This window comes from Ursus americanus, chromosome 16, assembly GCF_024610735.1.
Source record: "Ursus americanus isolate L20-20 chromosome 16, mUrsAme1.1.p, whole genome shotgun sequence".
Lineage (NCBI taxonomy): Eukaryota > Metazoa > Chordata > Mammalia > Carnivora > Ursidae > Ursus > Ursus americanus.
The window spans coordinates 22395113-22421420 of NC_142142.1; the positions used below are offsets into that span (position 1 = coordinate 22395113).

General features: G+C 36.4%; 1 protein-coding gene across 1 annotated transcript in view; it reads left to right on the top strand.

Annotated features, from left to right (window-relative positions):
• Positions 1-25801, top strand: part of TYR (tyrosinase) — a 104745-nt gene extending 78944 nt beyond the window's left edge. The window contains exons 4-5 of the mRNA XM_045797505.2: positions 16687-16868; positions 25495-25801. Of these exons, the coding sequence (XP_045653461.1) occupies positions 16687-16868; positions 25495-25724 (412 nt within the window). The 3' untranslated portion in view covers positions 25725-25801. The remainder of the gene's footprint in view (positions 1-16686; positions 16869-25494) is intronic.
• The last annotated feature ends 507 nt before the right edge of the window (positions 25802-26308 follow it).

A 26308-nucleotide genomic window follows, 5' to 3' on the forward strand; every position in this document is an offset into this window, starting at 1 on the left:
TAAAGAAAGGGGGGGTAATCAGAAGGGGGAATGAAACATGAGAGACTATGGACTATGAGAAACAAACTGAGGACTTCAGAGGGGAGGGGGGTGGGGGAATGGGATAGACTGGTGATGGGTAGTAAGGAGGGCACGTATTGCATGGTGCACTGGGTGTTATACACAACTAATGAATCATCGAGCCTTACATCGGAAACCGGGGATGTACTGTATGGTGACTAACATAATATAATAAAAAATCATTAAAAAAAAAATAAAATAAAATAAAGCTCCAAAAAAAAAATATAGTAAAACAAATGACAAAGGAACTAAAAGGGTAACTAGAAAATATATATTTATCATAAGAGAGGTCAGCAATGAAAGAATGGAGAAACAAAAAAGATATAAGATATCTATAGAAAAAAAAAACAAAATGGCAGCAGTAAGGACTTCCTTGTTAGTAATTACATTAATGTAAATAGATAGAATTCTCTAATTAAAGGCAGAAATTAGTTAACTGGATAAAGAAACAAAAATGACCCCACATGTGTTGCCTAAAAATAAACCCTGTAAATAAACAGACACAAATAGGCTGAAAATAAAAGAAGGAGAAAATTTTCATGTAAACAGTATTCAAAAGAGATCTAGAATAGCTATACTAATATCAGACCAAAAAAAAAAAAAAGAGAGAGAGAGACTTTAAAACAAAAATTATTACTAGATACAAAAGAAGACATAATATCATAATAAAAAGATCAGTCAAGAAGACATAACAATTATAAACATATATGCACCTAAGAATAGTAACAAAATACATGAAGCAAAAACTGACAGAATTGAAAGGAGAAATACACACTTTAACTATAATGAAGACTTCAATACCCAACTTTTAATAATGGATAGAATTACTAAGCCAAACATCAGCAAAGGAAAAGAAGATTTTAACAATATTATATACCAATGAGACCTAACAGACATATAATGAACATTCCATCCAAAAGCAGAAAATGTACATCCTTTCCCAGTGCACATGGAATATTCTCCAGCATCAATCATATGTTAGGCAATAAAATGAGTCTTAAAACTTTTAAAAGATTAAAATAATAAAATGTATGATCTCCAACCACAATTGAAAGAAATGAGAAGACAATAATAGAAATTTGAAAATGTTATAAATACATGGAAATTAAGCAACACACTTCTAAATAACCACTGGGTCAAAGAAGAAATCATAAGAGAAATTAGAAAATACTTCAAGTTAAATTAAAACAAAACACACAAAAACACACGGGATGCAGCAAAAGTGGTGTGCAGAGGAAAATTTATAGTTGTAAATCACCATATTAAAAAATGAGAAAAATCTCAAATTAGTAATCTAACCACCAACATCGAAATTAGAAAAGGAAGAGCAAATTAAACCCAAACAAGGAGGAAGAAATAATAAAAATTAGACTGGAAGTGGGAATCAGAATTATTACTATACAGAATAGGAAAACAATGGAGAAAATCAATAAAACTAAAAATTAATTCTTTGGAAAGATCAACAAAAATGATAGCCCTTTCGTTAAATTGGCCAAAAAAAAAAAAAGACTCAAATCAAAATCAGGAATGAAAGATGCAACATTACTACTGACTTTACAGGGAGAAAAATAGATTATGAGGAAATACTACAAACAATTGTAGAGCAACAAATTAGCAATGATGATGAAATGGACAAATTCCTAGAAACACATTAATTACTAAAACTAACCCAAAAAGAAATAGAAAATGCAAAAAGACCTATAACAAATAAAGATATGGAGGGAGTAATTTTTAAAAATCCAACAAAGAAAATCCCAGGATCAAATGGCTTAACTCATGAGTTCTACCAAGCATTTAAAGAACTAACACTAAAGTCTTTCAAAAAATAAAATACGAAGAAACATTTCCTAACTTATTCTGAGGCCAGTATTATCCTGATAGTGAAGCCAGACAAAACAATCACAGAAGAGAAAACTGCAGAATTATATCCTTTATATAAATGAAAAAGTCTTCAATAAAATACTGGAAAATAGAGTCCAACACTATATAAGATTTAGACCATGGGCAAGTGGGATTTATTCCAAAGAAGCAAGGTCAGTTCAACATATTACAATCAATCGATGTATTATATTAATATAATGAAAGGAGAAAAATCACATGATCATTTCAATAGATGCAGCAAAAACCAACATTCTTTCATGAAAAAACAAACACTTATGAAACTAGGAATAAAAGGAAACTTTCTCAATTTGATGAAGAACAGCTATGAAAAAGAACAGCTAGTATCACACTTAATGGTTAAAAACTGAAATCATTTCCCCTAAGTTTAGGAAAAAGACATGTTTGTTTGCTTTTGCCACTTCTTTTTAGCCAGGGCCATTAGGCAAGGAAAAAAATAAAAATTGTCCAAACTGGAAAGGAAGTAAAACCATCTCTATGTGCAGATGACATGATCTTATATATAGAAAACCCTAAAGAATCTACCAAAAAAAAAAAAAAGTGGGGATAGAGCTAATGAAAGAAGTTCAGCAAAGTTGCAGGATATAAAATCAATATATAAAAATACATTGCATCTCAGGGCACCTGGGTGGCACAGTTGGTTAAACATTCGATTCGATTTCTGCTCAGGTCATGGTCTTAGGGTCCTGAGATTGAGCCCTGCATCACTAGGCTCTGTGCTCTGCAGGGAGTCTGCTTCTCTCCTTCTCCCTTTCCCTTTCCCCCTCCCCCTGCTCTCTTTCTCAAATCCATCCATCCATTAATCAATCAGTAAATCTTTTTAAAAAGTTGTATTGCTATATACTAGCAATAAACAGTCTGAAAATGAAATTAAGAAAATAATTCCATTTGCAGTGGCAGCAGAAAGAATATAACAGGAATAAATTTGAAGAAGCACAAGACTTATATACTGAAAACTACAAAACTTGAATGAAATTAAAGAAAATCTATACTGGAAAGACACCTCTATTCATGAACTGGAAGAGTTGTCGTTAAAATGTCAACACTCCCCAAACTGATCTATAGATTCAAAGCAATCTCTGTCAAGTGAGAAGTACAAGGGTCATGATTCAAATGCCAGAGGGTTTTATGCTAAGTGTGAAGTAAGCCCGATAAAGACAAATGCCATTTGATTTCACTTACATGGGGAATCTATTTTAAAAAATGGACAAACAAATCAAAAACCAGAAACAGACTCCTAAATACAGAGACCAAACTGGTGGTTGCCAGAGGGGAGGGGGCTGGAAGGCGGGGATAGGCTAAATACGTAAAGGGGTTTAGGAGGTAAAAATTTCCAGTTATAAAATAGAAGATTTTCTTGAATAAATGTTTCTTCATTTGTGGTATGACCTCATAAAAGTTTCTGGAAACTTTAAATTATTGGGGTTGTTTTTTATCATTTTCACCCATTATGTTTGATTTGTGAACCAGGTCTACAGAGCTTCTCCCACTTCCCCTCAAGAAGTGGAAATCCAGAACCATTTTATTGTTTTAATTAAACAGTGCGCTTCAATATGTAAAAGACACATAAGCAGAACTGCTCTAATTGTGATTGAGCAAGGCCTCAAACACTGCCATGACCCTAGGCTACTTATTCACCGATGCCTGAGGAGGTGACAGCATTCTTTCAAGTCCTAATATGTGTTATATTAATATGGGCATAATATGTGATTTCTACATCTAAGACTTCTCTCTCCTTTCTCGGGAAAATCACTTTTCAAAAGTGCCATTGTCTTTCTGCTACTTCAAGAAAACAGCCAAATATATTTTTCCTCCCTTCTCCCTCATATAAGTCCCCAGTAAATGATATTAGTGCATGTTAATTTTTTTCAAGCTTCACTGATCCCTACATCAGTTTTGAGTACAAACCCATTAATGAGGTAATCAAATCTCCGAGAAACTCTTGTATTTTTGAATGATTGTATCTGGTAATATTTTCTTAATAGCTAGAGATTCTCAAATGTTTTGGACACAAAGAGAAACTGATAAAGCTTCATTGACACAGGCAAGCTCAACTTTCGAAAGGAAACAAGGAAATCCTAAGAACTTGGGACACAAGGGATAAATGGAATTACTAATCCTCCCTGTCTAGAAATGTATAGGCAGTTGAGGGAAAGGCTTCAAACAGGAAATTCATTTCTCTGCTTTTGAAAAGTGAGAGGGATTGTCAGCTGGGCCCAAGGAAGAGTTTGCAAATATGGCTGCCACGTCCATTCTGTCCTTCAGAATTCCTCTCTCTCTGCCATGTGGTTATGGATTCGAGTAATCTCCATGGCTACTGTTTCCCTTGATGTTCCCTAATAGCATTGTTCTCATTTCATGAATTTTACTCCTAATCACTTGGGGGAAAACAGGTAATAAGTGGTAACAAATTGGGACATTTGTAGAGATTTCAAAATCCTCACTATCATAAACTCTTTGGTTTATATCCTTGACTCTTCCTGAGATGGTCTGTATTTTCTCCTTTGGTCTTCTACCCTGTTAGTCATTGTATAAGAAGGGGTCTCTAATGTCTCTTCTCTCTAGTGATCATTCTTTCGCTCAGAAGACAGAGATTCTTTCTTTTATGTTCATTCTCTTCCCATAACAAAGACCCAATACAAACAGAATAATAGATTTCCCCTTTGCCTAAAGTGGTAATTTATATTTTTGACCAGATTGGGTGACACTCAGAATCAGTGCTCTTTGAAAGCAAATACATTTGTCACAAACCATGACAGACTTTTGACTCTGGGAAGCAAACCGAGGGTTACAGAGGGGGTGGGTGGGAGAATGGGGTAAGTGGGTGATGGGCATTAAGGAGGCCACATGATGTGATGAGCACTGGGTGTTATACACAACTGATGAATCAGTGAACACTACATCTGGAACTAGTGATGTATTATATGTTGGCTAATTAACTTTAAGAAAATTTTAAAAAAGAAATACATTTGTCAGTTTCTCCCAATTGGAAAAGAAACTTAGAAATTGTGGTAAAGATTTTTGGCTACACAAAAAAATAAAAGGGGTTAGATGGGTGTATAACAACTACTTTAGAGAAATATACACAGAAAATCTGTTTTTTCAGCCCTTGATCTATCTTTTCATGAGCTCCTTCCTTCTAGCAGTCAGAGTCATTTGCTGTGATTAAGATGTTGGGTTGTCAGCTCCAGTTGAATTTGTTTTCTGAAGGATGTTTTACATTATCTTCTTTGTTCATTAGGCTAGACTTGCGCACAGTATAATTTTTCTCATCTAAATTTCCAATGATATTACTGTTATTGCTCCATAAATTATTTGCGTATTTGTGTTCCATATGTTTCTATAATTGTAAATCATAAATATTCTTAGACATGCATAGAATATTTGCTGTTCACTGGAAAGAAGCATTTGAGCTCATACTGAATTTTTCTTCTGCCAGATGGTATTCCTGGTGTTCAAACATTTGTGACCTTCTTTGCTTTCTTGTTCCATTTACAGACATTACCTTCAGTTTTTCCTACAGTGTTAGGATAGGCCCTAGTTACTTAGCTACCCCATATGTGTTGTTGGTCCCTTGCCTCTAATCTCTCCAACAAAAAAATCCTTCCTGGGCAACACTTCCATATACATCTTCTTATGCACAACTTTTTTTCATGTCATTCACCTTCTCAAATGGCAGCAATGACTTTGATTATGTATGGAATAAATTCAAATTATTTCAAATGCCTTATGCTGACACCCATAGATTTTTGCTATTTTGTTCCTCTTCATTTTCCCCACTAATTTTTCTTTTATCCATATGCACCAAATAAACGTATTCTTTTTTTTTTCATTAAATGTTCTGGAAAAGAGAAACCCAGGAGATGTGCAGACCAGTTATAGGTGTTTGTGAGTTGGCACCTGTCCTACTAGTGATCCAAGGTGAAGAATGAGATTCTTAGTTATTTTTATTAACAAGGACTCATAGAACCTACAAGGAAAATGAAAGATACCCTGTTACAGTTGAGGACTGGTAAAAATTGATTAATGGAATTATAGCATTTGTGAAGCTGAGAATGCAGGGATCTCTAGGCTGTGAGGTAGGTTCCTAGGTGAAGAAATAATTCCATTAACTTCTCTGAATTTCCATCAAACGATACCAATTCTTGGTGAGGCTAACAGTGTTGGAAGTACGTCTGAAGGGCCAGATGCCAAAATGATAGTAATATCCTTTTGTCTGGAAAAAAGAGCTTTCAGTACAAACGAAGGAGTTCTCCATCTGTGCAGGTAATAGATGTTTGGTGAACTCCTTGCTGTAACCCTCAGGAGCAGATAAAATCAATCATGATTGGGGGAAAGTAGTAAGGCAGCTAACATCACATTGAAAGTTGATGCCTAGGGCCTAGAGACATGGTATTAAAAGCACGATTTAGAGAGAACATTGGAAACCACAGAGTGTCATCTGGTGCTCATGACAGCAATGCCAGGTCAGTGAAATGGTGCTTACACTAATTACACCCACCTTGAACTTGTTTTATTGTTCTTGCCAGAAATGATGACTTTCACTCCATGATACCTAAAGACAATTTTCCACATCAGATACAGGTGCTAGAGCCTTGGCTAAAGCAAAAATTAAGCTTTCATTTCTCATACAAAATGCCACAGAGTTTTCCACTCACAAGCTCTTTCTCAATATTTTTCTTTTCCTGGCTAAATGAGAAAATGGGCAAATCATGCAGGTTCACTCTGTTTGTTTGCAAAACATGCAATTGTAAGCACTTGTTATCATGGAAAGTACCAAGCGCAGCAAACCAGAGTTTGATTTCTGCTGCTCCATTTATTAACTAAATGAATTGAAGGAAGTTATTTAAACTCCTGCTTTTGGTCTGTTTGCTCGGTTTGTGTGTGTTTTCATCCGAACACTGCAGTGAGGTGATACTTTGCCAAGGCTAAGAACAAGTACTGCGGTGAGGTTGCCTGGTTTTAAATCCCTGTTCTGCCTCCTGCCACTGTACTAGCTGTGTAACCTTGAGCAGGAGTCTTTATCCTCTTTGTGCTTCAGTTTTCCTATCTGTAAAATAGGGATAAGAATCAAACATTCCTCACAGTATTGTTTGGTGAATTAAATGAGTTCCTACATGAGAAGTGCTTCCAGCAGGACGTGGCGTATAGTGTTACATAAGCTAACTCTCACAACTGCTACTGTTACTAATAACGCTCTTGCTGTATTGTTGGGGAAATAATATAATGTATGTCAAAATCGGCAGCATAGTACCACATATCTAAGTACTTAATAAATGGGAATAATTACTGAATCGTCACTATTTTAGAAGCCTCAGGAGCATCACTATAATGAAGAGTAGTAGGAAGTAATGGAGAAGTTTATGTTAAATGAAGAGAAATTTTGTAAGGAATGGAGGCACCATAGCTATCTTAAGAAAAGTCATAATTGTCTGCATTTGTAGAAGTTCTTATTCATTACTGGTCCACTGATACATCATGATCTCCAGTAGATGGAAATTACGTGTTGTCTTATTATTATTTAATATATTATTTTATATATTAATATATTTTTTAATATGTTAAATAATAATACACATGCCCACTGTAATCATATTTCTAAAATTCAAATTCAATCATGGTCACTGCTTAGGTGACAAATTAACTCTCAGGATCAATCCAAACTACATCCGCCTCCCCCTGTGCTGTATATAGACCTTTCACAATCTGACCCTTCTCACCTTTCTGGTCTCACTCCCTATTAATCCTGTACCACGCTACATTCTACTCCCACACACCAAAAAAACATTTTCAGTTTTCAATTAAGTCGGTGCCCAGGCTCCCTGTGGGTCTCCGGTTTGAATGCAAAGCCTTCAGCGTAATCTACTCATCCAGTTTAAACACCATCCCCGCTGTGAAAAGCTTTCCTTGACTCCCAACAATTAGTTGTTCCTGTTACAGTACCATAGGTTTTATACACATGCTTCCAAGAGCATAATTGACCTTGCTTTGAAATTTTATGTATCTCTCTATCACAACACGGAGTAAGATCCATAGAGGATAAGGATCATTCTGATCCCTCCGTGGAGACTGACATGAAGTGGGTACAAGATAGAATATTTAATGAACAAATAAATGGGCAATTTAACGAAGGGGGCCAGGGAAACTGTATTGTCACCACTTCCCTGGGAAGAACACTGAAAATCGGGAAGTCAATCAGTAATATCTATTGAAAGCCAAATGAAAAACCTGCCCTGTTTATACCAAACGTTGTCTGGGAGAGCTGGCCCATACGGATTCTCCTCACAGACCCCTCTGAGCAGCTGTGGCCTGTGAGTGCAGCCTGGCTCATTCAACTTGAGTGCAACTTCTGCTTAATACAGTGGTTCTCAGTCACGGATGCGCATTATAGTCACAAGGGGAGCACAGTAGCTTGTTTTTAATCCCCTCTCAAAACAGCTCCTGGCAGGGTGCTTTGCCACCTAATGACACCCCTACGTGTTTATGGGAAAAGAAAGAAAAACTCTGAAACTGCCTTTTGTAGACTTCTAGTTTTTTGGTTCTTTTTGGTTCATTATCACTGATATTTTGGTTCTGACACTAAAATTCCTTCAAGTTTCATCATTAGCTTGAGTGATTTTAATCTGGTTTTCACTCCATTCCCCATTCCCCAAGGACTTGTCTGTCCTTTCCCCAACCAAGCTAAGAAGTTGTAGAGCATATATTTAAAATTAAAGTCAATTGAGTTTGGCCCTGGTTGAATTTCTTAGCTGTGGAACCGGCTTATCATTTGCAGCTACTCATCCCTGACAATCTACTCATCCCTGACAATCTAACACATTTCTTTAAATGTGTTATTTTTCAGTAAAAATTTCCAAATACTCCTTAAATGAGTTCTATGATTAGGCAGGTGCATGAAGAAAAGGAGCTTCAGGGATACTGTTATTTCAAGCCCAGAGAGAGGCTCCAAGTATTTGCAGGGGTCTCGGCACAAATAAGTCATATATCTGTTACCTGGTTACTTCCTTTGGGCCTCCAAAGTCAGCTGTTGATTCATTTAATTATGCATTCATTAAACATGGTTATGTCAATTCCTTGCTTAAAATCCTCCAAAGGCTTCTCATAGATTTCAAGATAATTATCAGACTTCTTACCTTTTTTAATGTGTAGAAAGGCCCTGTATAGTTTTGGTTTAGCCACATGTACCCACATACATCCTTTTTCCAGCCCTTTTGAACCACTTGCAGGGCCCCCAAAGCATACCTCTGTTTCTTCATGCTTATGCTCTATTCTTTCCTAAACTGCCCTTTCCTGTTTATTACTTTGCCCAGACTTGTGCTATTCATTTTTCATCAGTTAGATACAAGTGCACCTAAAATGGAATGTCTTATTGTGATGGTTAATTTTATGTGTCATCTTGGGTAGGCCATTGGTACCCAGGTATTTGGTTGAACATTATTCTAGATGTTTCTGTGAAGATGTTTTTAAAGATGCTATTAATATTTCAATTAGACTTTGAGGAAAGCAGATTACCGTCCATAATGTGCGTAGACCTCATTTATCAGTTGAAGGCCTTCATAGGAGAAAACGGACCTCCCCAAGCAAGGATGAATTGTTCTAGCATAATGCCTTTGGACTTTAACTGTGTCTCTTTCTTCAGTCTCCAGCCTGTCTGCCTATCCAGCAGATTTTGGATTTGCCAACTTTCTACAATCATATGAGATTCTCTCTGGCTTTCTCTCTCTTTTACTCTATCTTCTTCTCTCTCTATTTTTCTCTATGTCTCTCTCCACAAGCATAGACACACACACACACACACACACACACCATTGGTTCTGTTTTTCTGGGGAACTCTAGTACATTACCCATCCCCTTCTGAATCAGATGCTATCTCATTTTTCTTTGTTCTCCCAAGATGTTAATGGCCCTGCTTCTCCCATGGCACTTCTCCCATACCATAACTGATCAGACTGCAACTCTTGAAGATGAGACAGTTATCTATTTGACTGTGTATTCCCAGCACCTAACCCAATGGTTATTACGTGCTAGACACTGTGCTAACTGTTGTGGGTCAGTAAATAGCACACCATCTACAGAGATATCCAACTCAAAACCATCAGCATCTCCTGGATTCCTCGTTTTCTCAGTTTCCTTATCGAACCACTAAATAAATGATATCTTAGTGTATTTAATTCACATTGTCTTTGAGATTTTAGTAAAAATTTGTGTGCTCTCCCAAGAAAACTCTACAATTGCCGCTATTTTCGAATTATGTGAACCCAGCCCACTTGTTGAGTAGGCAGTATGAGGGACATTAATGTACAATGATCAATAAGACAACATCATTGCTCTCAGTGAGCTTCCCCATACACCATTAGAGAATGACACATAATCAAATAAATTACAATATGACAAATGTAATAATCAAAGGAGAGAAACATTAACTCTGATTGGTATTTTCATAGAAGTGGCATTTGACACCTAAGCCTTGAAGGAACAAAAGATGTAGTAGAAAATAAAAGTTTAAGGAAATCTTATGAAAGGAAAACTCAAAACCAAAGTAATTATAGTTTTAATATCAATAATAGCAATACTTGTTCTATTCTATACATTATTCTAAGTGGTTTTGCATATATTAACACACTTAATACTTACAAGAATCATGTCAGGTAAGTACTATTACGTGTTAGTTTACTAGGGCCACCATAACATAGTACTGCCGTCTGGGTGAATTTGTTCCCCCCACTAGACTAGAATTTTGACTGGCTGGTTGTAGGTATCCCAAGCAGTGGGTCTCAAAGACAATGTGATGATCATTGCATCTGTCTTGGGCTTCCAGGAAGATCAAGCCTGAGAAAAATAATCGTAGATTCTCTTATCTTTTCAGTGTCTCACTACTCTCATAGCTTCACTTATTAACAGGCTGATGGCTTCTCAATTTATATTTTTGGAAGTAAATCTTGCTCTGAAATCCAGACCCAAATATCTAGCTACCCACCTGACATCCCCATTGAAATGTTTCAAAAGTATCTTCAAGCACACAGCACATCAAAAATCATGTTAACGTCCCTTCCTCATGTCACACTTCCTCTCCAGTTGTCTAAATCTTTGGGAATAAGAATATTTTGTCCTGCAGTATAAGCCAGAAAACCTGGAGTTTTCCATGACACCTCATCTTTCAGTTGTGATGCTTGGACAGTCACATACCATCTTTTAGTTCTTGTTTTCTCAGTGATTTCTTCATTCCTTGCTCCCTGTAAGCCTTACTACCCTTCAGCCCCTCTCCACAACACAATCTGTGCAATCCTTTAAGAATGATCATCTGTTCATGTTATCAACTACCACCACAGAGACAGTGACTTCCTGTTGTTTTTAGGAAAAAATACAAATATTTCTCACATGCCTTCTGCTGCCCTTCATGATGGGGGCCCCATTTACCTCTCTAGCTTGATCTCAAACTATTTTCTTCCTGCTCTCCATAGACATATCAGTCATTTATTTCTTTGGACTTGCTATGTACTTCTCATCAGAATCCTTTTGCAAATACTCTTCAGTCTTCAGAAATGTTCCTCCACCATTTCTCTAAATGTGCTTTCTTCAACTCTTGTTTTAACAGACTATCAGAGACTTTCCCAGAGGCTGCAGACTAAATGAAGTCTCCCCATTACATCTTCTTACCATGTTGCTTTCTTGCTTAGTATTTGCCAGTTTGAAACTACTGGTTAGTATCTGTCTCCACCCCTAGATGCTAAATACCACAAGGACAGGAAACTTTACCAAGGGGGACCTTGGGGAACCTTACCTTGCACAGAGACAGTTTATTATAGATGCTCAGAATGTACATATTCATCTATTTCCAAAGTAGATGAAATCAGAATAATCAAAGGCATTCTCCATTTCTGCTACAGTGTTTTTGATTTCCAGCATTTCCTTTGAGTCTTTCGTAGAGTCTTTCCACCAATCTACTTCACTGCCCATCTGTTCTTGCATGTCATTCACTTTTTCTGTGAGAGCCCTTAACATATTATTCACAACTACTTACATTTCCTGTCTGATAATTCCAATATCTATCTCATATTTGAGTTGGGGTTTACTTTGCTTTAATCGCTTTGTCTCTTCAGACTGTCCTTTTCTTGCCTTTTGGCATGCCATGTAATTTGTTATTGAAAGTCAGATGTATTTTATTGAGTAGTAGGAACTAAGGTAGATAGGCCTTTAATGTAAGGATTTATGTTAATCTGGCAAGAAGTTGGGCTATGTTTAATGATTTTTGTAGCTGTAGGTGCTGGGGGCTTCAAATTTCCCTAGGTCTGTCTTAGTCTTCACTTTTGGCTTTAGGCTTTCTTGTATACTCTGATACCGTCTGTCTTGCAGCTCTTTCAGTTGCAAACCCTGTCATTATACTGGAACTCTGTTGATATCAAGGTGTGTGTGTGGGGGCGGGGGTTGTGTTCTAAAATATTCTGATTAAATTTCAGTCTTTTACTTGGCAATGTCTTGGGGCTATGACCTTCATGACTGTTTCTCCAATGGTATAGCTTTTCTTTTCCTTTCCCTGCTACATTTTTGGTTACAGCATTCCCAATTTATTTCCTGGAAGCCCTAACCAATATGGCCTATGTTTTAGTTCCCCTTAAGTGAGAGAGAAAAGCTAGAATCCCCTTCCCCCAGTTGGGATAAGGCTCTGGGGAGTTATTTCCTCTGAATGAAAGAGGTTTGTTATGGAGAAGGCTGGAGACTTACTTCGTAATGGTACCTCTCTCCATCCCTCTGACAGAGCCAGGAGAGGATCTTTCTCCAGTCTTCATCATGAAAACCTGGTAGAGTTCTTGGAGTTAAAATCCCCAAAAGCATGGGAGTCCCCCTAACACTGTGGCTCCCAGGAGTTTCTCACTACCTGTTGGTCCATACGCAATCCCAACCATTCATCAAAATGTTCAAGTATCTCTACTGGTTTATGGATACAGCTGCTTCTGTTCCTGGTGAGCAAGTCTCAGCTGTGTTCCCCTGGATGTACTTATCTCTGCAGTTTGGGTGGGGGAGGTGACTGTCCTGTGACTTCATTCTCTCATGGTCCAAGAAAAGTTGTTGATTTTCCATTTGTCTAGCCTTTTCTTGCTGTAAGGATGGGAGTGTCCAGGGTTCTTACACATAAGACTTAAAACTAGATGTCTTACATTACTTTTATATATAAAACACATTCCTTCCTATTTGCATCTGCAATCATCTTTATGTTTTCTTAATTCCAGAAAACTGTCTAGATACAATTTATATAAATCTTTGATAAGAAGACAAGTTCTTGCCAAAATGTCAGTGTGATTATCTAAGTTAAGCCTCAGTATTCCAATGTGAGCCATTTTAGACATGATTTGATGAAATTAACTGAAGATGAGAACCACTGATGAAGAATTTAATCAAGATTAATACCTTCATTTTAAAAGGTTGATAAGGTGGGTGAGCACATTTAATGGTTTTATCCATTAAATCTTTTGGTGCTAAGAATTGATGTCCTCATCTTATCTAGGTAAAGAATTTTTGTTTCTTGGCAGAAAAAAAGATTATTTATAAGCCGAACTACAGTAGTAATTTTTCTCAATTGACAAAAGGCACAATTTTTGCCTCAAGCCCTTATCTGGTAGCTCATTTAGAAACAGTGGGCTGTTTCTAAATCAAAGTTTAATAGAGGTTGGGGGGAGATTAATTGTATCAGAGAGCTTCCTCATTAAAAAAAATAGATTTGCCAGTTGAGAAGCTGGTAAACATTGTTTAAGCATATTTAAATATTATTTAAATATTAAATATTGTATAATACAAATAAAATACCTTTTAAAAATTATAATACAATTCTCTTTTGTTAAAATATATGTAGTGTTATTATGCATATTTTACAAACTAGAGGTAACAGAAATATGAAGCAATTACATGAATTCTTTCTTCTCTCATTTCTGCTCATTTATATTTTCTGAATTGCATACAATGAATAAGTAATGCTTTTATGAAAAGAAGAAAGCTGCAGAAGTTAAAACAAAAAAACTAATAAAATTTTAGGACTTGAATAGAATGTGGGGTTTGTTTGTTAGGCCAGTTCCTAATTTCTATAGTTGAGAAGGCACCCACAGAAAAACCAATCCTTTTGAATCTTCTTTCTTATTCCTGCTAGTTAGAATCATAACACTTCCTAAAAAGACTCAGCTTAAAGGGGCGCCTGGATGACTCAGTCAATTAAGCATCCAACTTTTTTTTTATTTTAAGATTTTATTTATTTATTTGATGGAGAGAGAGACAGCCAGCGAGAGAGGGAACACAGGCAGGGGAAGTGGGAGAGGAAGAAGCAGCCTCCCAGCAGAGGAGCCTGATGTGGGGCTCAATCCCAGGACCCCGGGATCACGCCCTGAGCCAAAGGAAGACGCTTAACAACTGAGCCACCCAGGCGCCCCTAAGTATCCAACTCTTGATTTCAGCTCAAATCATGATCTCAGGGTTGTGAGATCAAGCCCCATGTTGGGCTCTGCAATGAGCATGGACTCTGCTTAAGATTCTCTCTCTCTCTCTCCCTCTCCCTCCACTCCTCACCCCCTCACCACCGCTTACACTCTCCCTCTAAAAAATAAAAATAAAAATTTAAATGTTTCCCTAATTAAAAAAAAAATACCAGCTCAAATATACATGGCTTTGGCATTTCTATAACAATATGTCTTCATCTCTCTTGCCAATTGTAACATTTTTCCAGGATAACCTTAATAGTGAGGAGGGGGGAGAAAAGGATGAACGGGATGTGGATGATGATTGTTTCCACTTACATTTGCCAAGCACTTTAACATACATTTTACTTATATTATACTAATTAATCCAGAAATATTATTCCCATTTCACAGGTGAAGAAAAGGAAATCAAACAGGTTAATTTTACAAATTTCCCTTGTCACAATCCATGGAATTAAGGTTTTTATATAGGCTCGTGTTTCTCCAAAATTTAACATATAATAAGTACTCAGTAAACATATTTAATAATTGAGCTATTTAGAGAACGTTTAGTATTTATGGACCAGATTTTTAGTGCTTATCAGTGGCCTGCTGATCCCTCAATCAATTCACAATTAAAAGCCAACTTTCTGGGAAACAAACTGAGGGTTAAGAATGGAGGGGGTGAGGGGATGGGGTAACCGGGTGTTGGGTGTTAAGGAGGGCATGTGTTGTGATGAGCACTGGGTGTTATACGCAACTAATGAAGCATTGAACACCACATCAAAAACTAATGATGTACTGTATGTTGGCTAACTGAACATACATAAATAAATAAACAAACACATAAATAGATAAAAGTCAACTTTAACCACAATTCGTTTCTGAGATCCAGATTCCCTAAGCAAATAGAATTGTTTTCCATCATGGAAAAAATGATCACCATGCTGCCATCCAGCATCATTGTTCTCTTCTTTATTGTACTTCAAAATGTTTTTCAATTTTTTTGTTTGTTTGAAGCATTATCACTTTCCTTTTTAGGAACTACCCCTGGGACTATGCACTTACCTTTTATCTCCCGGAATAATTTTTTTTTTAAGATTTTTTTATTTATTTATGTGACAGAGAGACAGCCAGCGAGAGGGGGAACACAGCAGGGGGAGTGGGAGAGGAAGAAGCAGGCTCATAGCGGAGGAGCCTGATGTGGGACTCGATCCAGGTACGCCAGGATCACGCCCTGAGCCGAAGGCAGATGCTTTAACGACTGCGCTACCCAGGCGCCCCTCCCGGAATAAATTTTATACCTAAGTAATAATACTTATTAGCGCTTTCACAAATTTTATCACAGTGGATAATCCCTTTGGAAATAGGGCCGATATTATTGCTTTCATTTAAGGATGAGGAGGCTAGATCTCCAAGAATTTCAATGATTTGCTTTGAGTCATACAGCTTTTAAAGCACAGAGCTAGGCCTCAAGGGGAGTTCTCTGACCTCAGATCTATGTTCTTCCCTCTGTTATATGACCTGATAATACAAAGTCATTTTCTTTCTCACATTTTTAGTGACACAATATAAATTCTTCTATAGCTTGAGTATTCTTACCCAGTCATTTTGATCCCTTAATTGTTTAGCTTTGGTTCCAGTCAGAATTTTTAATTGCACACAACAGAGACTAATTTACAGAATTAGTCTGGCTAATTTACAGAAAAAGAATTTACTAAGAAGATATTGGATAGCTCAGGAAATCATGGAGAAGCAGCTTCAGAAACAGGTGGGAACAAGGGAGGAGGAGGGTAACAACCATGAGAGCTGCTAAAACCATGCTATAGAACACAGGATATTCCCTTGCTGGACTTCTGGTCTTGCAAACCATAAAAATTGGATATTGTTATCGCAACACTCTTTGCCCACAACCAGAATAGTTTTCCATTGTCCTTGCTTCTGTGTGTCACTATCTTCTGTTTCAAAGGCTTCATGGGCATATCTGATTGACTGAGTATTGATCATATGGTCATACTCTAGTTTCAGGGGGAGCTGGGAAACCAGTCCAAGTATTTTTAGTTTCCATTATGAGAGGTGAGCTTCTTCTCTCCCCAAGTTTCATTAAGCATGCTCTTCATTAAACAAGGCAAGATGGGTGAAATAATTGAAAGTTCCCTAGCATGATCCAAAAGATGACCAAATTCCAGTACTAATTCCAACCTAGTTTTATGGGTTCTTTCTTTGGGCTAACTTTCTTTGAGACAAGAAACATATTTCTGAGTCTGAATAATCCTTTCTTCCACAGCATTTTTGAACAGTGGCTCCGAAGGCACCAACCTCTTCAAGAAGTTTATCCAGAAGCCAATGCACCCATTGGACACAACCGGGAATCCTACATGGTTCCTTTTATACCTCTGTACAGAAATGGTGATTTCTTTATTTCATCCAGAGATCTGGGCTATGACTATAGCAACCTACAAGAATCAGGTAAAGTTTAATTTCTTTCATATGAATTAGTGAATCTAGTGTGACCAATTTCTTTTGAGAGAGTACCTAACCTTATGTATTTATAATGTTATCCCCAAAGCCTTTAAATTGGGAAAGCACATTACAACCCTTAATTTATCACTGATTTGTTATTACATGAACTAAGTTGCAAGGATCTTTAAATTCACATCCATTCAGCTTAATATAGGGCATTTTGTATATGGCAACCATGGAAAGAACACTAGAATTAAAATCAGAAAGAAAAAAACAGGTTTAAGACATGAGTCTATCAACTGACTGTTGAGTGACCTTGGAAATTTTGTTTCAATCCCATGAATCTCAGTTTTTTAACCTGAAATATTGGGATCAGAATACCGCAAATAGATATTGTGATGATTTTTTTAAAGACTTTATTTATTTGAAAGCGAGAGAGAGTGAGAGAGAGCATGAGCTGAGGGAGAGGCAGATGGAGGGGGAGAGACAGACTCCCCACTGAGCAGGGAGCCCAATGTGGGGCTCGATCCCACGACACTGGGATCATGACCTGAGCTGAAGGCAGATGCTTAACCTACTGAGCCACTCACATGCCCTGAGATATTGTGATAATTAAATGAATATGATGTATTAAAGTGTCCAGTATGGAGTGGTACATGATAGACATCCAGCAGCTTTAGAGTTATCTTTGGGAACTTTCTCCTAGGGTTACCAAGAAAATTTGTGGATATTTTTAAGTCCAATTAATAATAAATAATAATAATAAATAAGAAGGAGTAGAAAAAAGAAAGAATGAACTATTATGACAATTGTTATGACTATGATTAAGGTAATAATATAAGACTTTAAGATTATAATTATATCTGAGCTTTAAATAATCTTCCTGAGTAGAAATATGTCAATATCTTCTTAATAAATGAGAAACAGTTAGCAATGTCTTCCCCCACCTAAGAGCCTGCTGCATGCAGATCTCATATATGTATTATTAATCAATCGTATGTAAGATAAGTATTATTACCTCCAGAAATGGCTGAGTACACAAATACAATGAGAATTTAAGTGACTTTCCCAATATCAGACACCAAGATATGAAGGAGCTAGATATCAATACCACAAGGCCCTCTCTTCAATTCACTACATTATGCTTCTACTCTAACACAAGAGGGTCAACAACCAAAAAGAGTAAAACAACATATGGCTTGTAGGTAAGAGGTATTCAATAAGCATTGGTATTCCATTATATTCATTGATAATTCATAAAAATTATAATTCACAAAAATAAGAGAAGTAAATTAAACAAATGAGTAATGGCATTTACCAACTTTCAACTCTTGTGCTAGATTTTAAGGACATAAATGACTGACACAAAAACCTCAACGAGCTCCCAGTTCAGTGTGGTAGCCAGACAATTGTGTAAGAAAGTACAAAACATCAGGCTGTGTTAAGTGCAGCAAAAGAGTCATAAACAAAAATCCAACAGGAGCACAAGGGAGAAAGCAATGACTTCTGAATAATTCAACCTAGAAAGACAAGACAAAACCCTGAAGGATGAGCAGGCAAGTAGCAGATAGAAAAGGGCAGAGAATATTCTAAACGAAGAGAATAACAAGAAAAATAGAGGTAAAAAGTGTACAGTGTATTTATGCAATGCTAAATTCTCCTATTTGAGTAGTATAAGCATTTGTCTCCCTGTGGAGAGAAATGGAGTCCTTTCATAATAATAACACATATTGAGTACTTTTTTATGTGACTGGAACTCCTCTAGGAGTGCCCTGTGCATTATTTCCTTTAATCTTCATAACTATTATATGAATGAGGTACTATTATTTCCATTTTCCTTTTTTTAAGTGAGAAAACAGAGGCTTAAAGAATATAAATAAGATGTCCCAGACATTCTAGCTAGTATGCAGCACAGCAGAACCACTGTTTAGGGCCAAACAGGAGAACCTGTATTTTGTCAACTTTTACCTGACCTTTGGGGGACCCTTAGCTGAACAAATATGGGTTTGATTAACCTGTTTTGTTTTATCTGAAAATCATAGCCAGTGAAAGGAATACTAAAATGGCTGGCATTGGAAATCAGTTTTTTTGAAAACTTTGAGATCACTGAGAACGGGGGATTTTGCAAAGGACAGACAGAGGTGTGGTAAGGGGAGTAAAAAAAGTAGCAGTTTTCCCTTCTGAAAAGGGAGGAAAGGAGCATATTGATAATGGCTTTTCAAAGATTCACCACTTAAGATTTCATGATTTTGGTTTCCAAAACATGCCAGACTCTTTCATGGGCTCATGATTTTAAACATGCTGTTCCCTCTGGCTAAATTCTGGTCCTGTTTATCCATTTGTCAAACTCTTGGGTAGTAAATCATTTTATGCATATATATAGTCATTTTTGATCACTCCTTCTTAGAGTTACGTGGTAATTTTTTATGTTTGAAGCTTTCCTCTGTCCACCTTGACTATGAGTCCTACAAGATTAGAATTGACATTTTGCAAATTTCTCTAGTTTAAGTATCAAATGACATCTAGTATCATTGGGGTGAAATCAGTGAATCAATTTGAGTACAAGTGATATTGATCATAAAAGGTGATATCTCTTAACTGGTATAAATAAAGCTTTCTATTAAAATGTCACCCCTTTTAATACCCAGGTCATTTTTAGATATGTATTTTTAAGGTATTTCAAGTCTCCTATAACACTAGGTATTTTCTAGGTAGATTTATTTATTTATTTATTTATTTATTTATTTATTTATTTATTCTTTCTATATACATGTATTTAATAACTGCACTGAACAAACCATTGTCTTAGAATGGATACAGTGGTAAAAAATATAGTCTATCTTCACAGGGTTTACATCGTAATGGAAGATAAAGACCTTAAACAATTACTTGCCCAGTGATTTATTTATTTAGAGACATACCTACCTCTAGGGGTCAATGAAGTGATATTTTAGAGGATAACAGTATGACGGGAAGAAGTGATTAGTTGAAAAGGGGACCTAGGGGCGCCTGGGTGGCTCAGTCGTTAAGCTGCCTTCCGCGCAGGGCGTGATCCCAGAGCCCTGGGATCAAGCCCCACATCAGGCTCCGCTGGGAGCCTGCTTCTTCATCTCCCACTCCCCCTGCTTGTGTTCCCTCTCTCACTGGCTGTCTCTCTCTCTGTGTCAAAAAAATAAATAAAATCTTTAAAAAAAAGAAAAAAGAAAAGGGGATCTTGATTTTGGATTTTGGCCATATTGTTAAAAAAAAACACAGCCATTGATAAATTTTAAATGGTTTGATTTGAGAGTTTTCAAAACATTCCTGTTGCTGCAACGTGTAGTAAATTCTGTAGAAGTTGCAAAGCACCTTCAGGGAAGGTAGTGAAGATGCTATTACACACGTCCAGGAGAGATGTGAAGGCAGTGTGGATTGCAGTGGTTGTGCTCAGAAGAGGGCAGAAGGCATGAAAGAATTTGACATTATTTTGAATTTGTATAGAATGTATAGAACTTGGAAAATGATTCATATATGAGGTGAGAAAGAAGGAGATATTGGGGATGCCTGTAAGCTCTCTAGCCTGTGACAATGAGGGATGGTGACATTCTCACTGAGATAGTGACAGTAGGAGCAAGGCCAAATATGGAGGGAATCTCATAGTTGTATTGGCTACACAGTGAAATGGGGTGATAAGAAACATCAGGGCAAATATGTCTCTGGGGCCGGTGGATGGCCTTGAAACTCAGAAGACATTCTGGCCTGCAGATACTAACAAGCTATAAATTACAGACATCAGCATATAAATTGTTATCTCTGTTAATCTTCACAATTTTATGTAGTAGTTATTTTGACTTTGTTTTATAGGTATATTGAAAACAGAAATGTAAAGTGACTAATTCTAAGTCACAGCATTACTAAGTGGCCAATACCGAATCCCAAACTAATTTTCTCCCCATTATTCCACAGTAGAGAGGGTTCTCTTTAGTCCCCACATGTCTTGCCCACTATGTTCCATTTCATGGTTCCTTCCCTGGTGTCCAAATGGGCACTTTTTACTGAAAAGGCAACAAAAACCATGGGAGCAGAGGAGGGGGTGGAGGCTCAAAGAATCTTATTAGGGACTTAAGGTATTTATTATTTATTTCTAGTTAAATGTTAAATATAAATATGTATATATATTATATATTTTAAATGTTTTATCTATTTAGAGTACTTTTCATACAATTGTGAAGCCATACCATTAATTTTAGAGAAGTTTGACTTTAAAAACAACAATAGTAATTACCTATTTTCCTTTTATGAATTATTCCATTGCTTCTGGTACACATTCAAGGAATTTAAAATTTATTCCTCTTTATTGCTAAACTTTAGGCCTACTAAAAAATTCCTTAAAAACTTGTTGATATAATTTAGTTCTCAATCAGTTTGTTATTCATCATTCAGGTACTCATGTTTATAATTACTAACATGTTTTCTGTAAAAAGCAGCTGATGTCTGGCATTTGTCAAACATTTTCTCTTATAATCGAATTTAGTGATGCTTTTAAAAATTGAGCAGCAGGTGATTTTGTTGCGTGCATAACTGATTAAAAAAGCGAGACCAAAAAGCTTTGGCAATGAAAGCTTGTGTCCTCAATGTTGTTGGTAAATGTGATCCTGCTTTCTGTGTGCTACCGCTCTGTTGAGAGCCTCCTAAACCCAAAATATTCCCGAAGACCTTGACATTTGCTGTTAAAAATGAGAGGAGGAGACATGATCATGGTAACTAGAGTGTCTCATTCTGCAGATGGGATTTGATGATGGACTTCTGTCATTCACAGAATAGCTATTCTTGCCTACATAGAATCTTGTCTATGTGTTAATCATTATTATATATATCCGTGCCAGGTGGTGGTGCAGTTCCCATTGCCTGGGATGGCTTGCCATCAACATCACAGGTTCAAGTTCTAATCCATTCTTCTACTCAGTGATATAGTCTTCTGGGAGTTTTTCCTTGACTCACCAAACAGATATAAGAGGTCTTTCCACCATGATTCTATTGTATCTTTTTGCATACTTTCATAATATCAGCATTACTCTTGAAATAATTGTGTGCTTGTCAGTCTCCTTTTCCAGTTATTGTTTCCTCCAGGCCAGGGCCTCTGTTTATGTATCTTTTTACTCACAGTGCCAGGACCACCACCTGGCATGTAATGTGTCCCAGTGAACATTTGCTGTATGAATGAATCAACGAATGAATGAATAGAAGAATGAAAGATAAAACAAATAAGACCTAATACTTGCTCTCAAGAATTTATGATCAAACCTGAAAAGTAAGCATATAAATAATTATTAACAATAGACAATTGTGTCCAGTGTCCCAAGGGAGCAAAGAAAGAAAGAGTCTGAGAATGCAAAAGAGGGAGCTGACCTGAATCAGTAATCAAAGTAGGTTTGAATGAGAAAACTCTTATTTCTTATAGGAAGCTGGTTCGATTGAAATATTGTTGAAATTATTATGGAATAACTAGAATCAGTAACAGTTATAAATTGCTTTCTATGTGCTAGGCATTGTACCAAGGGCTATATACACATTTTCTCATTTAAATATTACAGACAAACCTTCCAAGTTTCAGATTGGTAATTCACTAAGGTAGGATAATGGTCCCAAACTAACTCATACATTTGTTGTGTGAGTCAATGAGCATGTGATTTGAACATGATAGAGCACAAGGCAAACAGAAAACTGTATTATTATTCTGAAAAGAGTGACATGAAAAATGGAACTTTAGGTAAAAATAGAAAAATTATGACATTAAGAAATAATGTAAGGGTGGGGGGATGGGATAACTGGTAATAGGCATTAAGGATGGCATGTATCTGACGAGCACTGGGTGTTATGCAACTAATGAATCATTAAACACTACATCAAAAACTAATGATGTACTATATGTTGGCTAATTGAACATAATTTAAAAAGATAATAAAATTATCTCCTATGCAGGCATAAAAAAAAGAAATAATTTAAAGGTGTACTGTTTGGGTTCAAAAGCAGATAAGTGAGAATGGAAGTCTGAATTTTGGTTTGGAGCCATTGGAAAATATAAAGTGTTTCAAAGAAGATCTTGGTGATAGTAAAAATTGAGGCCACTTGGAGTCAACTGAAGTAGGAAAATTATCAGAGAAGCTGGACAGCAGGACAGATGTAGAAATAGTATTTTGAAATTGTGACTTGGGCTTAAGCTGAGCCAGAAACAGAGGAAGTCATATTTCTTACGTAACTTCTCACGCTCTGTTAGACATTTTAAATGTACTTTATATATTGAAGTGACTACTAGCAAAATAAGACAGGCATTTGTAATCCCTCTTTTAAAGTAATTTTAAATATATTGAAAGCAGTAACTTTTTTTTTACATCATGAATTTATTTTTCAAAGATTCATGCAAGCTTCTTTTTTTTTAATAATTTTTATTTTGTTATATTAGTCACCATACAGTAACTTTTTGATGTTTCTTTTTACTTTTAGTTTTTTGGCTTTCATTGTTTAGATTTAAATATCAAAATTATAAATCGTTTTTATAATTTATTTGGTAATCTTATCCTTTGCAAGTTGTTATCCCTTCCTGATGAAGAGAAACTCTAAATTGCAATACTGTTCAAATTATGCTTAATAAGCTCTAGGAATTTTAGAGGAAACTTAGTGACAGCTGGCAAAAAGATAGTGTCAAGGACAGAAGAAGAAAAGGTAATAGGAGAAATGGACCGGGTTTTACCCCTATACCCAGGGAAGCCCCACTTTTATCTCCTGTGAATGAACGTTGGGCTTTAGTACTATGAAATTAGTTTGTTACAAATTCTCCTGTAAAAAAAAAAAAAAAGAAGAACATTCCTGCTTTAATCATTCTGAATGTTACTGAGTTTATGGCAAACAGTGAGACTTTCGTTTTAAATTTTATTTCATGTTGTTACCCATGCTTTCCAAGATATGTTTTTAGATAAATATTCCCTTTCTCATTGGTTTGTGGATCTCATTTTTATTATACATGGAGTTTACATATAATTGCAATTCCAGAATTTCCTAAGGTAATTACTCTTGTATTGTGGTGGGCATATAATCAACTTTAAAATATTTGTGACTTTCAAAAATGCAAATGCAGAAACTCCATAGGAATGAGATTAGATTTGAAAAAGGGAGTTTATTGGTGTAAAAAAGGTATGAACACTCAGACTCTGGGAAAGGCAGAAATGCAGCTGAGACTGAGGAACAGCAGGAGCCAGGGAACTAAATGCTCTAAGGACTCTGTCTCTCTCTCTGTATCTCTTTGTCTCTCTGCTTCTCTGTCCCCTCTCTTTGTCTCTGTCTCTCTCTCTCCTTCTCTAGCTCTCATCTCTATTTCTTGGGATGTGTACTGTCTGACACAGGTTAAGAGGTAAGGCTGTCATCAGTTCTGGAGCCACCTGACAAATGTAGCACAGTGAATTCTGAGTAATAATTCTGATTGGCCCATCTTGAGTCAGTGGTCTACCATGTACTGATCAACTGTAGCCAAGGAAAGAGTTTACAAAAGAAGGTTATAGTTCTTGCATCAGCGAGGGTGGAAAGGTAGGGATAGGGAGCAGACGCAGGTTCAAAGATCTATGGCTTAAATAAATTACTTGATTTATTACTCAATAATAGTCTTGGTATGTTGTTGAATATCAGCTCCATAATTTCAGGAACCAGAGCTGCTTCTTTCTTGTGGTTCCACAAGACCTAGGGTTTAATCTGGACCACATGGTCCATGATGGCTCATCAACACACTATCTGCATTCCAGCTAAGCAAAAAGAAAAAAAGGAAAAAGAAGACATAGCTTCTTATTTTTAAGGAAACTGCCCCAAAGTTACATATATCGTTTTGTTCAAGACTTGAGTCACATAGACATAATTTGCTGCAAGAGAAGCCCAAGATGCACTCTCTTGTTTTCTTTGTATACAAAATGAATATGGAATATCTTAGAGTATCTTGTAAGTAGTGATGGGTATTTTTAAATCAAGCAAAAGGATATAACAAGCTATTATCTCCCAGGGAAATATAACATAAGGAAATGTAATCATAACACAATATTTGCTTCCACTGTGAATATTTATATACTAAAATTAATGAAAATCCTAGATGTGGATATGGCCCCAAATCATGATGTTATTATACCAAAAAGTCTGAGGAAAGAAAAGCGGAGTTGTATGAAAACAAAAATTATTATTTCTATATGAAGAACTCCAGATATAAACTTGGTGAATTAAAAGATGGTAATATTTACCTATTATTTAGAAATATGGAAGCAAATATAAGACTAAAGAGCTAAAAGTTACTGTAGTTGACCTGGTTGTAGGCACTGCATAATTTACAGATCATATGTTATCAATCAATTTTAAAACATTCCAACAAGGTGGTGTTATGCTTTTATTTTCCTAATGAAGAAACTAAGGCGTAGGGGTATTAGTGTGAATTTTCCAAGCTCTTACAGTTAGTAACTGGCAGAGTTGGCATTCAGACCCAAGCATCTGACTTGGGTCTATGCAAGTCAGTACTATGCAAGGATAATGATGATGACAATGATGATGATGTTAATGATAGTGATGATGATGATACTAATGATGACAACAGGAAAAACATTGGAATGTCTTTCTGTTTCAGAATGGGACATTTTTCAAGAATACATTAAGCCCTACTTAGAACAAGCAAGTCGGATCTGGCCATGGCTCATTGGGGCTGCTGTGGTGGGTTCCGCCCTCACTGCTGTGCTGGGAGGGCTCACTAGCCTATTGTGTCCTCGTCGCAAGAAACATAGACTCCATGAAGAAAAGCAGCCACTCCTCATGGAAAAGGAGGATTACCACAGTTTGTTGTATCAGACCCATTTATAAAAGGCTTAGGCAATAGAGTAGTGCCAACAAGGTTGACCTCACTTTAACTCAAATGATGTTCAAATCCCCAGGAGTTGTCCCCAGAGCAGTACCCGGCATTTGTCTATGAAGACCATCAGAATTGATACGAAAGGTACCCTTCCTTCAATGCAGGTAGAATACACCTGTGCTTGCCTGTCTTTCGATCATTCGTTAGACAGTTTTCCTCAAAGCCATATTTCTAAGAAAAGGATGCCATTTAGTAATGAGTAACTGCTACTTGTATCTGAATGAAAGTGCTCTTATAAAAATGTGGGAATAATTTTGATCTTTCTTCCTGATTGTTTAATGAAATGTTTCTTTTTTATTGTCCCCTTTCTTTGATTTCAATAAAATAGTAACAAATTTACATGGATTCTTTTGAGCTTGAAAAGTGCATTTTTATTTTCCTCAGAAAGCATAATGTTCCCCTTATATTTTACATTCTTGCACCAAAAATGTGTTAGGGACTTCAAATAGACAACAACCTTCAGCTCTTTCCTGCCATAGTTCTGATTATGTGTTTGAAGGTCACTGAAAATAAAGGCCCCACCCCTACAATAAAT